A 17413-nucleotide genomic window follows, 5' to 3' on the forward strand; every position below is an offset into this window, starting at 1 on the left:
ATTCTAGAACACCAAAGCTCTGAGTAATTCCAATGATCCTTCCAGCTTTCTGAGAGCCAAATGAGAAGAAGCATCAGAATAAAAATTCTGACTCACAATTCCCATAGGACGGACACTACCTTTGTGGACTTTTACGCGGAATGAAAGACAAGAAAGCTGTGTGTAGGGCTCTGGAACCACCTGTATGCTGCTGTTCAGGGTGGTGAGAACTCGGACCTAAGTAAGAAACACGTGTCTGGGATGCAGCTGAACCCAGAAATCATTCCAGGAATCCAGCTACCTCCAGAAGGGGCAGTGGGCCTGGTTCAGTCTGACATCATTGCTGCAAAGGCTGTGTGCCTTCCTTCAGCGGGAAGAAACGGAGGCTTCACAATGTGGGGCAGTTTTCATCTGCACTGCCTGTCCCTGATTATCCAGATGATGCAAATGAAGGAGTTCCTTCTGCCAGCAAAGCAAGATGAGGAAGCCAAGTGACATTTTTGATGTTTGATGGCAGTCTGCAGTTCCTATTTACACACTTTAAAATCACAGAGGGTGACCATCTGCTTCCTTCTTGCTGATTACTAAGAAACGTGGGATGCAGAGACCAAGGACATGCTCTTGACCATTCAGAAACAACCGCCAAATTGCTCTGCCCAAGACAGCACAAAGGGGAAAGACACCCACACGGAATACAACATGTGACTGCCCAGTGCGGAGAACGAGGACAGATATTGAGGGGAGCGGGCTCAGTGATCAGGGCCTATCGCGGTCCCATCTGTTCCCCGCCTCCCCCCTCCCCCCCGGGACTGTCAGGGAGTAGAAGGAGTGAGAGCACCCCCTTCCTGCAGTTTTAATCTTGAAGGAGAGTCCAGGGTAGGCAAGGGTGCGTTAAAGTGCCTTTCTTTTCACTGTAATCTTTGGCTTTCCGCAAGTCCTTTCTACGAGGAAAATGGACGGTCAGATCCGTCTCCCTTTCCCGGGCAGAATGACCCACGGTGGCTCCGCAGATAAACAAAGCACCCCTCTCAGAAATGCCGCGGAAGCCCTGGGCTGTAAGCGGCAGAATACAAATGAAGCGCTTTTCTGCCTAGTGACAGAAATGTACCAAACTAGGCAGAACCGGCTCGGTGCAGGCAGCAGGGGTGGGGGTGGGGGGCTCGGCGGGGAGGGCTGGCTCTGACCCGGCTGAGGGCCGGACGTTCTGCCCGGAGGTGCCCCAGGCTCTCCCCAGACAGCCCCTCGGGACAGCCTGTAAACTCCGGGGGCGGGGGCGGGAGGGTCAGTCCAAACAAACAAGTTTCCTGCACAGTCCTTAAAACAATGGCTGCTTTGGAAAGGGTTTGCTTTTCGTCAAAGGATGGTTTGCTCCTCTCGTCTGGGAAGAATTAGATTAAATTCAGTGATTAAAAGGGTTCCCCGCCCACCTCCCCTTCCCTGACATTTGCCGTTCAGGTCACGGCACACTGTGTGGGAATTGAAATGCTGTTGTTGACGGAGAACAAGAAACGCATGTGCCGACGGGGGCAGAGGGAGGGCATCTCATGGCGAGATCAGCCTTGATGTGCCACTGGATTACAGAGGCCTCAGATGAGGCTGATTAATAATTCTGCAGGAGCCCTTGAGCTGGAAAGCTGGTGTTCTGAGTCTGATAATCCCCAGTCATTGTGATACAAAGGAAGGACAGAAATTGAATTCACAGTTCTGAATTGTGAAATTCAAAATTTGAAAGAAACAGGGATCTGCTTCTTCCTGACTGTGTTTGTCAACCTAGCTGCCTCCTTGTTTGTGTTAAATGGCTACTGTGCTTTTTGAATCCAAAATCTGATTATATTTAATTAGTACAGGCATCTGGGATTTCTAATACACAAAGAGTTATTAAAGTAACAAATCTTTCTAAAATATGTTCACCATGAAAGAATGTGTTAATTTATGCAGTAACAATTTTTTAACATGAAATAATTAACATGAAAACTGCAACAATTATGAATTCTTCGCAGTCTAATTTATATGTGAATTTTCCTCCAGATAATAATCTATTCAACTTAAACCCGCAATACTGGGAGCATTTGAACAGACGCATTTTTCTTCTTCTATTTAATACACAAACCTAAACTCACAGCATGTCTTACACAAAGTCACGAAAGCCCCGGTTTCTACATACATCCCAAAGATCCAAAGATTAAATTGCCTTGACATTAGCTTCCTCAACAATGATCCTGTCATTAACTTACACCTTAAAAAAAACACCACCACAAAAAACCAAGACACGGAGCAATTCTATATTCCTGTCTTTGTGATGATTCAAATCAGGAGAGGAGAGGGCTAAATAGGCAGGCGACCTGGCTGGGAGCGGTTAGGGAAAGATCAAGTGGATGTGTGTGCTGCATGTGATATGTGTGCCTGAGTGAGGCGTGGGTATGAGGAGGACGGAGGGAGGGAGGGGCAGACACACACACACACACACACACACACACACACACACACACACACACAGCTACTATCAACCCACTGGATCAATAGTAGTGATATTACTATCACTACTAGTAACTACAACTATACAACTATCAGCTTAGCATTTTGCTTTGTGCTAAGTGCTTTTTAATGTATTAAGCCATACAATTCTGTGATGTAGATAACTATTATTATCCCTGTTTTCAGAGGAGGGAATGAAGGCTCAGAGAGGTTAGGTAACTTGTCAAGGTTTACAGTTAATTAGCAGCAATGCTAGGATTCACACCAAGATCATTTGATTTCATGGGCTATATGTGTTTTGTTTTGTTAATTTTAGACAGTGCAAGCTGGGGAGGAGCAGACAGAGAGGGAGGTTGGGAGGGAGGGAGGGAGGGAGAGAATGAGAGAGAGAGAGAGAGAGAGAATATCTTAAGCAGGCTTCACACTCAGCGCAGAACCCCACACGGGGCTCCATCCCAGGACCCTGGGATCATGACCTGAGCCCAAATCGAGAGTTGGATGTTCAACCGAGCCACCCAGGTGCCCCAACATTCGTTGTGCTCTTAACAATCCAGTTCCTCCTATCTTTGGGAGGGCGTGTGTGTGTGTGTGTGTGTGTGTGTGTGTGTGTGTGTGTAGAAGGAAATCGGTCTGGCTATCCAGAAAGACATAAAGCTAAGTGCTTCCAGGAGCAGCAGGAAGGAGTGAATAATAACAACAGCTTCTTCTCTATTCTTCTCTAATTCTCATGACCTCCTGAAAGGTGACCAATACCAACCCGACTTCAGGATGTGAAAGCTGAGCCTCACTGAGGCTAGAGCTTATGCAAAAATCCATGAGCAGGAAATGGCAGAGCCCGGATCTGAACACAGACCATCTAGCTGAAAGTTCTGGTGCTTCCCATTACCCCAAAGACAATCTGTGCAGGGAGTGCTAATGTAGCAAACCATCCTCTCCGGAGTGTCCTGCTGTCACCACAGGATCTGATTTCCAGAGAGCCGTGCCCGGCTCTCAGAGAGCAGGAGAGCATGTGAAGAGTATGGAGTGGTGACAGTGATTTGGGCTATTTTCACTCTTGTACACGAGTATCTATTAAATACCTACTATTGCTCTGCGCTGTTCTTCGGGCCAAATCACCTCTACAAGGAAGCAGCAACACTGGGGTCCATAGGTGCTTGGGAGAATTGCCACAACAGTGCTTGTCCACGTATGTGTGTGAACGTGCACATGCAAACACAACCATCCGAGACACTGCAGAGAACGCCCATCAGATACTCAGGTTTGACAAGATTAAAAACAACAGAGGCAGAATGGAGGCAGGGACAGTTCTCAGCAGAGAAGGCAAATAGGAGAAAAAGGAAAGTCGGTGGGGGCCCTTGGGGCATGTAGGTGATGCTAAGTGCTGACTGCCTAGATAGAGCTGGCTATAAAATAAGGAACTAATTTTTTTTTTCTCTTAGAAGATAGATTCTTCTTTATTGATTACTAGCAGTCTTTTTCCTAAAAAAAAATTTTAGGCAAGAAAAAAAAAGATACTTTTCAAGGAAAATATACATCAAACATGAAAAGTTTGGGTCATAAGAATGGTTTTTATATTCCACAACCCGCAAAGAGCTTTTATAGACAGCCCATTTAATCCTCACAGTAATTATGTGAGGTAATTATTTTCATTATCACCATTTCACAGATGCTAAAACTGAGGCTCAGAAAGGTTAAATGGTTTGTCTGGGAACACCAAACTTGTAAGTGACAGAGCTCATTCAGATCCAGGCCTCATAACTTCCTCATAACTTTTTTTTTAATTTAATTTTTTTAATGTTTATTTATTTTTTAGAGAGAGAGAGAGAGAGAGAGAGAGAGAGACAGATAGAATCCGAGGCAGGCTCTAGGCTCTGAGCTGGCAGCACAGAGCCCAACACAGGGCTCGAACTCTTGAATGGCAAGATCATGACCTGAGCCGAAGTCAGACGCTTAACCGACTGAGCCACCCAGGCACCCCGAGGCCTCCTAACTTCTAACCCAGGTTCTTCAGTCTTACCAGGCTCCCTCAGTAGCCCAAAGGGAAGTATACCACCAGCAAATAACACAGTAACCATGCGTTGTACCTTTAAAGATACGCCCACAAAATACGCTGGGTGGTATTTATAAATGCTAACCACAGGCTTGCCTTAAGGGTAACAGTTCTAGTCCTGGGATATATCCAAGAGACAGGAGGACATATGCCCACTAACCACAGCAGAGTTCATAATGGTACCAAATGAGAAATACCAGTAGAACAGATAAACTGATATATTTGTTTAACAGAATGATGGGAAAGAAGCCAGACACAAAAGGGTAATACTGTATGATTCGCTTATATGAAGTTCAATTATAAGCAGAACGAATGGATGGTGACAGAAGTACAAACAGTGGCTACCTCTGCAGGTGACTACTGGCTGGATGGGGGATGAGGTGGTCTTTAGGTGCTGGCAGCATTCTGTACCTTCATCTGTGGGTGGTTTCAGGGGCATATACATATGTAAAAATTTACTAAGTTGTGCCCTTCAGATCTCTTCATTTTAGTGTTATGTATATTACAGCTCAGTAACAAATAAGTGTCCCCCCCAAACAAGTCATGCTTACACACAAGCCAAGTCTATCTGAACTTGCTAGGTTTAAGTCAACACTAGTCAGCACCGAGCTTCCTGAAAGCTTATGAAGAAAGCAGTCTATCAAGAATTCTCCCACCGCTTCCTGTTTGTGTGAGCTTTGAAGGAACTGATGGTTGCAGGGGCTGTGGGTCTTGGAAAGCAAGGCTTGGTGACAGCCGTCCATGCTGGTGGTTCTTGGAGGCGAGGTGTGGATGTGTGAGGACAACATCCAGACAGTGGACCCTTAGGGTGCGCTGTGTGTGGCACAGGCAGGGCTGGGGCTGGCTCTGCAGCAGTGCTGGGGTAGGGAGGTGGCTGAGATAGGACCTCAGGTGAGGGTGCAGGTGGGGGTGAGCTGACAGGAGGGAACGGGGGCACGTGCCTGGAGGCGAGGACCCACGGCAGTGGTACTGGGTGAGGGCTTGCACACTGAGCTTGGATGCGCCAACCACAACCTCCTCAAGCTCAACAAATCCGAAACCAAACTCACCCTCTTTTCTCTGGAAATGAGTTCTTCTTCTGACTCGCTCATTTCTGTTGCTGGCAATTCTGTTCTCGTGATACTTGCATCTAACTACATGGGAATTCTCTTTGCCTCCCCTCTCCCTTATCAGAACAGCGTCTGAGCCTTTCCATTATGTCTGCAGTCCATTCTTGCGTGTATTTTTATTCCCCAAGGACTTAGTCTTGTACAGGACACAATAACAGCAGTATTTATATATCACTTGCCATGTGCAGGGCACCGTGCTAACCACGTCACATGTCTTGTTGTTAGGTATCTTGGCAAAAATTAAAGCACAAAGCAGGTAAAATGTATTTCCACTTTAAGCAAACCGAGGTGTGGGAAAGTTAAATAACTTGGCCAAGGCCCCGAGGCTGGCAGGCCATGGTTCTATGTGGCTTCAGCGCCGCTCGTGTGTGTCCCTTTGCACGCTTGCAGACCGCCCCGGTGCAGTCTCAGGCTTCCTTAGGTCAGAAGCTCCTAGCAAAGTCCCTTTCCCAGACAAGGCATTCAAATATTTAATGCTGGCATTACTTGGAGACCCTGATTGGATACAATTTAGCAATGAGTTTATGACTAAAGATGTGCTGGGATTGAGGGAGGCGTACAGGCAAGAGAATGAGCGGTAGCAAATAATTTCTAGCTGCCTCTAGAATGCTGTTGACAGGGGACCACCCTCACAGGCTCTGACCCTGGTCTTGACCTTCTCCCTGACAGGGGCTTCTGCTTACAGTCCAGTGGGGTAGCGGGTGGTAGGAGGAAAGGAACACAGGCAGGGCTGTGTAACACATGTCTGAATTTCAACTCTACTTGTGCCCTGGGAAATGTCACCGCATCTACCCCGGGCAGGGGGGGATGGTATCAGACATTTGTGTGCCCGTAGATGGGAAACCCACAATGGTGTTGAAAAACAACTGTCACTCACAGTCCCAAAATACCTGTGTTGGGCACTTGCTTCTGAACGCGGCCCATACTTCCATAATCAAGCTTTAGCCTGACCGTGGCCTCTGGGTATCATAAAACCCGACTTGTAAATATTATCAGGCACATGGCCCAGCTGTCTGGAGGAGCTGATTAATCCCCAGCAGAAACTTTAGCACGCAGCACGCATGCCATCTGTAGAGCACACTAGCAGATACATACCAGGCCTTTCTGTCTCGTTAAGAGGCCGGGGCAGGGCAGACCCGCGGGAGGAATTTTATAAACAGCTGGGCTGTCCCAGAACTGGAAAATGAAGCTCTTTCAAACTCCCTCACACATGCACATTAGAAAGTGCCCCTTAAAAACTTTCCCATAAAGAGAAAAAGGGGCGTATGACTAACCTCAATTTTTGTTTTTCGTTTTTAAATCACTGTCTTGGTAAGAGGCCCTTGGTGTAGCTTAAGAGGGATGCAATGGTGCCGGCCACACCTGGATTCAAATCCTGCCTCTGCCCTTGTACTAGCTGTGTGACTTTGTACAAGTTACTTAACCCCTCGGAGTCTATCATTTCCTTCCCCACTCCTCACATTTACCCTCTCAGGCCTGGCTCTCGGTAGGTAAGCGCCCCAGCTCCTTCCTTTCCTTCTGCTGCAGGACAGCATTCTTGTGTCCTCCTTGTAAATCCTGGAGCTCCCAACCTTTGTGTCTTTCTCCAAGTTCAGTTCTCCACTTCATTTACTTCTCCTTACTCATCTCTTTCCAGTGTTTGTCATGGATAGGTAAATATTTGTGAAAGGGAAGAGAGAAACAAAAAGAATTTTTAAGAGGGAAGGGTGGGACTACTCGGAAGTTAAGCAGAGGAAACACGGTACAAAGGGTATGAAGCTGATCTGAAAGGCGTCAGGACAGCAGCTGGGAAACTGATGGTGGGGGGTGAGGAAGCCACCAGAAGTGGACAGACAGCTGAGTGGGGAGGAGGGTGGGACTTGATGCCCAGGACTGAGGGTGGCCACCCGTGGCCCTGCTCCATGGTGGAAGCATGCGGCCAGGGAAACCAGTGAGGGGCTCTCACACGCCTTCCCCTATGGCGCCAGTCACCCGGGGCCACAGCCAGAGGACCGGACCCCACTCCATGAACTAAACATTCAGCCTTGTCAACAGCACCTCCATGAACATCTTCAGTTTCTGCCCTGCAGCCTTCTCGTTTGTGGATGGTTCAAGGGGCGGATTTGTAACCACACATTCATTCCGTGGAGTCCAGAGTCCGGGAGAAGGGGAGAATCAAATCCGGGACTACCCCAGCCGGCACCAGGACTCTACTCACGCAGGCAAGGACGCTTACGTGATGGATTGCCAAGACCAGCTCCAATCTCACCCCTTCCTAAATCAAATATTCGTGTCCCCAAGCCTTCACCTGCTCCCCCTCCTTCTGGGTCTGTGAATTGGGATCTGAAGGGTTTGCCTCAGGGTGAAATCTCTCATTTAGGGCCAGGTCTCAGACCCCAGTGGCACTGCAGACCCTCTCAGCTCACGCGGACTCAAAATCATGTCCGCATTTCTCTCTGGACTGCCAGTGCCAATCACAGCTGCCCGTGTGCCTCTGATTAGGGACGTGGCCCACCGTCTGGCCCCACAGGAGTGTGTGCGTGCGTGTGCGTGTGCGTAATGTGTGGGCATGCTCGCTGTGTGGGCGTTTGGCTCCAGGACAGGAACTGCCATGTGTTGGGGAAATTCAAATAGCCGAGCTGTCTGACCAACATGGAATTGGGCACTTGGACAGTATCTGCACCAGCCAGGGTCTCAGTTTAACTGTTTTCCTCGTCACTTGAGAATGATAAAAGGAGGGAAGAATTGGCATGAAATGACAGAATTTAGAAAGAAAGGACAGGAATTCCAAGGTGGCTATTACAAAATCCAGTAGAAAGCACTGCCCTGTAATATATTCCAGTCACCGCTCAGCCCTGCTCAGAATGCCTAGGCTTGGTTAAAAACAACAGTCATGGAGGCTACCCATTTCCTTCAGACGTGAACATTATATTCTACATGAGGAGCCTACATTCGACTGCAAACGGCACACTCAGTTTCATACATTTACCTGTTGACTGCTGTGTGCAGATCCAGGAAGATAAAAAATAACCCTGGGAATTCCCTCCCTGGCATCTGGTGCTCTAAAAAGCATCCAAAAAGCTCCCCACTGGAGTGGTTGCTCGTTTGGGATGTATTTAATCTAGAGTCTAATTTCTACAAATCTGTGGAGGAGGGAGAATGGAGGGAGATGATTTAGAGGAGGTGGGGCTGCTTAGGAGATGCCGCTATTTTCTGTCCTCTTTCTAGATGATCCCCCTTCTGCTCTTTTCTCTGCTCTGGACGCAGCTGGACCCATCAGTGGGCTCCCCTGACCTCTGGCTTCTTGCCGGGTTTGGCAGGATCTCTGGAGGAGGAGGTAAGGTATGAAGCCCCTGATCCGTGCCTGGCCTCTGTCTGCCAAAGGTGACCTCTGGTTCTTAGCCCTGGTGGCTGCCTATTCCCTTCCCCACTGCCCTTCTCGCCTCGGGTCAGGTCCGTGGCTGTTGCTACCTCTGGGATATCACCTCCTGCCTTGTTGGCTTTCCTAACTCTGCCCATGCCTTTATAAAGAACTCCTTTATTCAAGTCTCCAATGAGCGTGCTTTCTTCATTCTGCTGAAACTCTGATGGAATGATGAGCTATTATTTGACTTCTCTTTTGGCCTTCCACAGCCCTCTTTCTCCAAAGGCAAAGCGTCCCAGGCCTGGACACTGTGATGAGGGTAGCATGAGTCAGGAAGACCACATTAGAGGACATTCATTCACCAAAAAGCAACATTTGTCCATCTACTGGACCCACCACAGTCTCCCATCTGCAAAGCTGTCAGATTCCTGCCAGGTTAAGAAGCAAGCACTTGGCCAAAGAAGGCCATTTCAAGTATTTTCTGGAGGAAAGGAAGGGAAGGGGAGAGGAAAGGTCCTGAAGAAGCTCCTGTTCTCGAGGCTGAGGTCACAAGCCCTCCTATTTAAGTGCCCACCTTGTCGTGCTGTGTACTCATTGTCTTCGATCAATCTGGCTAGTCCAAAGTCAGCAATCTTGCATATGAGTCCGTTCCCCACTAGGATGTTTGCTGACCGCAGATCCCTGTGGATATAATTCATGCGCTCGATGTAAGCCATTCCTGCAGCAACCTGTGGAAACCGATGAACAGGACACGTTACCCCACGACTCGTACTGACGTGGCAGTAAACCTGAGGCAGGAACCAAGGGACCATGCGGCCTACCTGTGCGGCCATATCCACAAGATTTGGTAATTTCAGAGCTCTTCCTTCCCCATCTTTTAAGAAATCAAGTAAACTTCCTATGAACAAAAGAGAAAACCATTTCAATTTACTTCGAAAGATAAAAATGCCTGACAAAGGGTTGGGTTTGGTTTTCTTATTAGAAATAATGAGGTGATTGAATGAATGCCATCAATGAAGAAAAGATTTATTAAAAAAAAAAAAAGAGGCTAGAAAAAATTCTGTTCATTGAAAGGCAGCAGTTTTATCTTTCACAAACAAACAATAGTGACTCCATTTCTAAGGACAACAAAAATCTGACAAACCTACAAGAAATGGGATGCAATTCTCTTTATGTCATAAAGAAGGACATATGAGGAGCTGACCACTTTAGCCTCATCTCCCATCAGCCCTGAATGAAGGAGTGACATAGGGAAAATGCCACCCAGGCCAAGTGGCTCCCAAAGTGTGGTCCTGGGACCAGCAGGAAGAGCTTCCCTTAGGGAATTTGTTAGAAATGCAAGCTCTCAGGCCCCACCCTAGAACCAGAATCAGAGACTCTGGAGGCGGGCCCAGAATGCTGTATTTTAAGAATACCCCTTGGGAATGCAACCTGGTGCAGCCACTCTGGAAAACAGTATGGAGGTTCCTCAAAAAACTAAAAATAGAACTACCCTACGACCCAGCAATTGCACTACTAGGCATCTATCCAAGGGATACAGGTGTGCTGTTTCGAGGGGACACATGCAACCCCATGTTTACAGCAGCGCTATCAACAATAGCCAAAGTATGCAAAGAGCCCAAATGTCCATCAACTGATGAATGGTAAAGAAGATGTGGTTTACATAAACAATGGAATACTACTTGGCAATAAGAAAGAATGAAATCCTGCCATTTGCAACTATGGGGCTGGAACTGGAGGGTATTATGCTAAGTGAAATTAGAGAAAGACAAAAATCATATGATTTCACTCATATGAGGACTTTAAGAGACAAAACAGATGAACATAAGGGAAACAAAAATAATATAAAAACAGGGAGGGGACAAAACAGAAGAGACTCATAAATATGGAGAACAAATTGAGCATCACTGGAGGGGTTGTGGGAGGGGGGATGGGCTAAATGGGTAAGGGGCACTAAGGAATCTACTCCTGAAATCATTGTTTCACTGTATGCTACTCTGGATGTAAATTTAAAAAAATAAAACAAGTTGAAATTAAAAAACAAAGACTAAAGCCTATAAAAAGAAAAAAAAAAAAAAGAATACCCCTAAATGATTCTGATACACAGTAAGGTTTGAGAATCATTGGCCTCGCTTATTTACAGATTTTAAATCAAGGAAAGAATATCTGAGGAATACAGGGTGGGGCAGTTAGCTCCCCTTTTTAAATCATGGCCAGCCAGGCCTTGAAGATATCGGAAACAAAACAGCTGAAGCTTCAGAGCCACTGTGATAACAGCCTAGGGAGCTCAGGACCAACACCAGGGCGGAAACAATCATGTGCCGAGGCTGGATGGAGGCTCATGATGGTCATCAGTGACTGTTTCCATGCTTTAATCACAAAGTTATTTACCAAATAACCCTGGATACAAGGGACAAACAATCTGCCAGGGAAAAAAATTTCCAAGTGTATTTAAAAAGAAAGTATATGGACAGGAAAAATTATGCTGGTGCCCCCTGATGTACAACGCATTGCCTTTTAAGGCCGTTTCTTGTTTGGTTTGTCTATTTTTCCAAAACAAAGTGATTCTGGGCCTTATCCTTGGCAATAGTGCTTTGATTAGAAAGAGGCAGAGAAAGAATGAAAATAAAACGGGCTCTTTAAAAGCATGTCTTTCTTCGTCTGATGTTTAAGAAGAGAACTGGGAAAGAAAAGGCGCTGAGAAGATGGAGACTAAGCTGAGCCCAGAGACCAGTGTCCGATACTAACTGTTCAGCCCCGAAAAAGGAAATTTAGCACAAGCCATGGCATTCAAAGTAGCAGCAAATGATCATAGCCCTCCAGATCACCCTGGGTATTAAATATGAATGCTTTAATTATGGAGAGGAGCTGGGACTCCTGACATGTGCAGCGTGCAAAAGGTGTTGCATTTCATAAGGATCTGGGGGGCAAACTCAAGGTCATGGTCTGTTCTAACAATGCTTTCATTAACGAGCACATGATTTGTGCTTCCTGACAGGAATGCCAGACTCATGCAGAAAGCAGAACAAAAGCAGGCAGGCACCTCCATCTCCCTCCCCGAAATAACCCCTGTGGGTCAACCGCGGGGTGGGGCCTGACCTTTATTCATGTACTCGGTGACAATGTAGATGGGCTCCTCGGACACCACTGCGTAGAGCTGGACCAACTTGTCATGTTTCAACTTCTTCATGATCTGTGCCTCCTCAAGGAATGACTCGGGGGACATTGTGCCTGGTTTAAGAGTCTTTATGGCTACTTTCGTGTTTCCATTCCAGGTACCTGCACACATCCCAAAACATTAAGTCAAACCGAGGATCCTCTTTTGATGGGAAAATAAAAAAGCTTTTAAATCAACAGCTACTTGCATAAGGTTAGATTTTAACTTAGAAAAACTTAATATCCTTTTTTGTTGAATGAAGACAAGCGAATGTAATAAGGACTCTGTCCAATATCTTCAACAGGAAACATGAGTTTACTTATAGCTGTGTTACGGTTTGTTAATTCTTTTAACTTTTTTCTGATTTTGATATATGCCACTTTACTTTTCTAGCTCGCACATGTGATTACAAATTGGTACCAAAGTTTTGGATGCTTCTTTAACAAGGCTGAAAGTTCAAAGGTTAGAACAGGCCTGGCTATCCCACCGCTATCCCTTAGACAGTAGAGCAAGCATGGAAGAAACTAGGATAGTTCCGTTGTATGAAGGGTGCCATTTAAAAAAAGACGGCAACACACCGAGGAAGTCTGGAAGTTACCTTTCGACTTTCTACCATGTGCGGTGGGTGAGCTACTTGACAGAGACCTTGAATAGCTGATATATAAGTGAGATTACAAGTATGCCAATGGGCACTGGCAAGAAGCTCACGGTCTACTTGCCCCAAACGTCAACCAGGTAAGGACAACTCCTCAGGTCAGCCACAAGAGCAACAGCCTCTATCGGACTGAAAAAATCAAACAGCAGCTAAGAGGGAACAGAAATGTTTAGGCTTCACAGGTGGAGAAAGTCAAGTAGATACAGAGACAGGCCTGGTTTATGATCATTTGTTGCCTCATCTGTAGAATATAGGAGTAGAACTGGATTATCTTTTGAATCTCTTTCAGCTGCGAAATTAAAAAAACAAAAATCCAGGTTCTATGTGTATTCTGTTATTAGTCCTACAACTTCAGATTAAAACTCTAAGGGAAACAGAAAAATCTGCTAAGTTAGAGCGTGCTTTTTCTGTTTGGAAAAGAGAGCTGGTTTAAATGAAGATTCATTTTTATATTTAATGTAATTGACTTCAGAATTAAACATTTCTGTAAACTTTTGTTACCCTGTTCAAACCATGGTTCATACGATTACAACATGCAGCTTACAAACATCTAAGTTATGCAAGAACAGTGGCTTAAAAAAGAGTTCATTCAAACCTTATAAAATATCTGACCACTAAATATAAATGGAAAATCTGATAATCTGGAAGTCGTCTTTGCTATTTGAGTGCTATTAGCATCCCAAAATTTTAAATAGAGATTTTCCTCTCTAATAACAACCCAGTTACTCTCACTGGCATTCCATCCTGATCCCGAACTACCACGACATAATGTTTTATGCTCAGTGGGCAACAAATTCTTAATAATGTGGCATAATGATTTAAAGTTGATAATCATAAAATTTGAAAATAAAATTTTGTAGAATGTCCAATTCTTCCTGATTGTATAAATGACTGAATTGAAATCCTTGGCACCCACAACTTCAATTATAAATTGGGCAGATGAGGGAGAGGAAGGCTACATGAAGATATTTTATGATACTTGAGTTAAAGTACGGAGAGAGACACAATAATGTGGACTCGAAAAATGAGAGCGCTTATTATATAGTAGCTTATACATACACAGTACATATAGGTGTATGTTTGAATGTCTATCTCTAACCTTATCGCTACACCCATATCTATGTAATATTTATTCTTTGCCAGGCTCTGTTCCAAGTGCTTTCACTGTTCTAAATCTTTTAATGCTGACCACCCCTGCACACCTACAGCTACAACGTAAAAACAGGTACCTATCCATATTGTTTTTAATTGAACCTAAGAAAGAAGGTAGATTCCATAAGCACCAACACTGTCTCACTGACAGATGTCTTTGGGTGGCACCAAACCCATGGATTTTCTCCAAGCAAAGCTGTAAATGACCCAATGGGTGTTATAAAAGCAGTGGGATGGGCCCAGTGCAGTCAGCCTCATCAATGAGTGACATGACAACCGAATTAAGAGAAGTATGTGTGCCTACTGAGCACGAACTGCGTGCAAGGACTCTAAATATATTGTCCTATGTGATTCTCAATCCTATGAAGTAGGTATCATTCCAATTCTACAGACGAGGAAACTGAGGCTCAAGGAGGTTAAATGAGCCCCTTGGATATGGTTAATCAGCTAGTAATGATTCAAACCCTGGCCCACTGAGCATAAAAGCCCATGGTCTTTCCTTATAGTAACCCATCTATAGTATCTTACCTTCCTATGTCTCAGGAAGAGGAAACAACAGACACTTATTGTATTGGTGTTTCTTCTATGTGCATCTGCTTCACCAACCATATGAAGAAGTATAGAAGAGCACAGCAAGGTATCGCCGTATTCTCAAAATCTAGATGGCCTGCGTCTGTCTAGCTTCAGGTTAAGTGTCTTGGTCCCAATGACTGTGTGTGTGTGTTTGTTCAGACTGTCCTTTTAATTGGCCTTGAGAAGTAGCCAAAATGAAATGTGCCCTCTGCCTTACCAAGCCACACTTCAGCGAAACACCCCTGACCCAGCTTCTTCTCCAGAGACAATGAACCACGTGCAACTTCCCAAGCATCTTTAGCCAATCCAGAAGTTTGTGGGGTACAACTTGATGCAATCACAGTTAAGTTAAAACACAAACCATCAGCTTTCTCTACAGGAAAGGGAATTAATAAAGAAAACACAATCCTTATAATCCGTTATCATGCATGCACTAGGGAAGATGGAAGGTGACTTACCCTTTAGGGCAACACTGAGTTCACTGGGCAAACATTTGCAGTTGTAAAGGAAGGGCAAGGCATTTGTGCAAGCTGGAACATTCCTTGCACTGTTTTCTGGCTTAGGAATTGAGATTCATATAACGGCATAATTTGAGCCATCTGCCAATCTTGACCACTATCTCTCTTCTAGAAATTCTGGAATTTTGAAATCAAAATCAAATGTATAATTCTCTACTATGAGTAACTTACGCCTTCTTCCTGGTCATAAAGTCTTTATTTTCACCTTCCATCTTCGCTGTTTGGGACTTCCCAAACGAGAAAGCTAGTAATAGAATAATTGAGTCTCAGCATACCCATCCATACTTCCCCAAACTGCCCATTTCCCAGTCTCTTGATCAACTGCAGGGATTCTCGAGGGATTTCCCAGACATCTTTGGTTTTGACAGACAGATCGGTAAGCCTTGGCATCCCTTTATGACAGGGAACTACGAGGCGGCAGCAGAGGCCTGCGGCTCTCTCTGATGGAGCGAGGACAGCGGCAGGAGAGGGAGAGAAAAGCACAACACGTGAAACAACACTTACAGTTGCACAAACCCAGCGAGTGCACAGTGTTGCTGAAAACAGTGCTATGTCGGCGGAGAGCTGCACACATCTTGGAAGATTAGACACCACACATTGAAACATGGTCATTGGAGGTAGAACAGAGGACATTTTCAATGCGGACTGCTCCATGCCTCCAGGTATAGCATAGTTTACACATATATACAGGTACAGGTATGACTGCTTTGGTTTCTAATACTCGCTAAGGAAGAAAAACATTTTCAGCAACTTGTGCTAATAACATGTCTCTGGAACCCTGAAATACCTCCGCTGATTTCAAAAGGTACATCTGGACTACTGAATGTCAGCACGACTGTCCTTAACCCTCTCTAATGTCAAGGGTTTAGGGGCTTTCTTTGGTCTGGATATATTGAAAATTGTAACTTCAGTACAGGATTTTTCTCTTGAATCTTAGACTGTTATAAACTAGTAGGGCTGAAGATTATACCTGGCAGGGGAAAAAAAGAGGTCACATTTCTCTAGTGATTTCTTTGGCATTTTAACTGACTCTATTCTACCAGTCAGATGCTCTCACTTCTTTGATATTTCCCATTAAAAATAAATCTTTTTAACAGTCTCCAATGTATAATTTAGAAATCTGGTTTCAAAGCAGAAAGACAGGAAACCGAAATCTGTACAAATTCAAGGATGTGAAAGAACTGTTTCTTATGAAAAAGACAAAGGAAAAAAGTTATCACTTATAGGTTATTTGGATTTTTTTCTTTTGTTCTCTTTCTTTTCTTTCCTTCCTTCCTTCATTTATTTATTTATTTTTTTAAAAGAATATACCTTTTACACTTTAGCAGTGGTAAGGGGGAAATTGCCTAAATGCCAAGTGAAATATCTGTCAGGTAAGAAAAGGTAACAAAGAACAAGGAATCAGGGCAGTGACAAAAGCTGTAGAAAGCCTGGCTTGTGAGGCAGAGCCTCTGCCCCACCACAGCCCCTGAAGGCCCCTCGGATCCAGGAAAACCACATGTAGTGCTCTCTTTTCTCTAGGAACCAGCTCTTAGTTTCTTTTTATTCCTTTCTTTTTGGTAGACTCAGGTTCTGAGATGTTTAGGCAGGAAATTATTTATGTGTCAATATTGCAAAGGCATTTTATTGTGTGAGAGAGAGGAAGGGGGGAAGAGGAAAAGCCAATATAAAAACAAATCTAACTCGAGATGGATTTTTTTTGAGATTAAAAAACGTCTATTGCTCTTCATATCCCTTCTCTCCTTCCAGCTTTATGATGTTATTAAGGTGCCCTTTCCAACACAATATTTTCAAATGATCCAAACCCTGGGGATCCTGCTGATGTTTGCCTGTAATGAAATATATTTTGGCATTTGAAAAATTCTGACACATGCAGGCATTTTGAGTGCATCACTTAAGCTCAGGGAGAGATTCTGCTCCATTTCTCCCAAATATTTCATTAGAATCACGTAAACTAGAGCTATCCAATGCCCTAATCAACGAGTACGCTAAGTGTTGTTAATTTTCTCGCTTTTTCATTAGTGCCTGGGATAAATCAATAGGCATTTCTTATTTCCATTTTCAAAAGACTGCTTTTTGGGGGGGGGCGCTACAAAATTATACACACACTTTTTTAAAAATGAATGTGCATAGAGCAAGTCATGCACTATTTTGGGGTTTTGTCATTGTCCTGAAGAACACACATATATAGGTCACAGAAAAAACTACTGGGTTTAATGGGATACAGATATATACCTGTATATGTGTATCTATATAAAAATCCACCTGTGTGTGTATGTCATATAGCAGGGTATTCTTGCTAATCTTGGAAAGAAAGAAATCATTTTAACATTTGTGTATAAGACCACAATCTTTACTAGAATGTACCAATTGCACACCTAAACACCTCATAAGTGCATATT

At 44.6% G+C, this 17413-nt stretch overlaps 1 protein-coding gene across 14 annotated transcripts in view; it reads right to left on the reverse strand.

The window, feature by feature from the left end:
• FYN (FYN proto-oncogene, Src family tyrosine kinase) overlaps positions 1-17413 on the reverse strand; it is a 213641-nt gene that overhangs the window by 22462 nt on the left and 173766 nt on the right. For 12 of the 14 annotated variants that reach the window (XM_042939615.1, XM_042939619.1, XM_042939614.1 and 9 more), the window contains 4 exons: positions 15287-15451; positions 12056-12235; positions 9778-9854; positions 9531-9684 (listed from right to left, as the gene is read on the reverse strand). In XM_042939615.1, the coding sequence (XP_042795549.1) occupies positions 9531-9684; positions 9778-9854; positions 12056-12235; positions 15287-15451 (576 nt within the window). Of the gene's footprint in view, positions 1-9530; positions 9685-9777; positions 9855-12055; positions 12236-14710; positions 14867-15286; positions 15452-17413 lie in introns of all 14 variants that reach the window. The other 2 variants (XM_042939626.1, XM_042939627.1) reach the window with 2 other exon arrangements.

Source organism: Panthera leo, chromosome B2 (assembly GCF_018350215.1).
Source record: "Panthera leo isolate Ple1 chromosome B2, P.leo_Ple1_pat1.1, whole genome shotgun sequence".
Lineage (NCBI taxonomy): Eukaryota > Metazoa > Chordata > Mammalia > Carnivora > Felidae > Panthera > Panthera leo.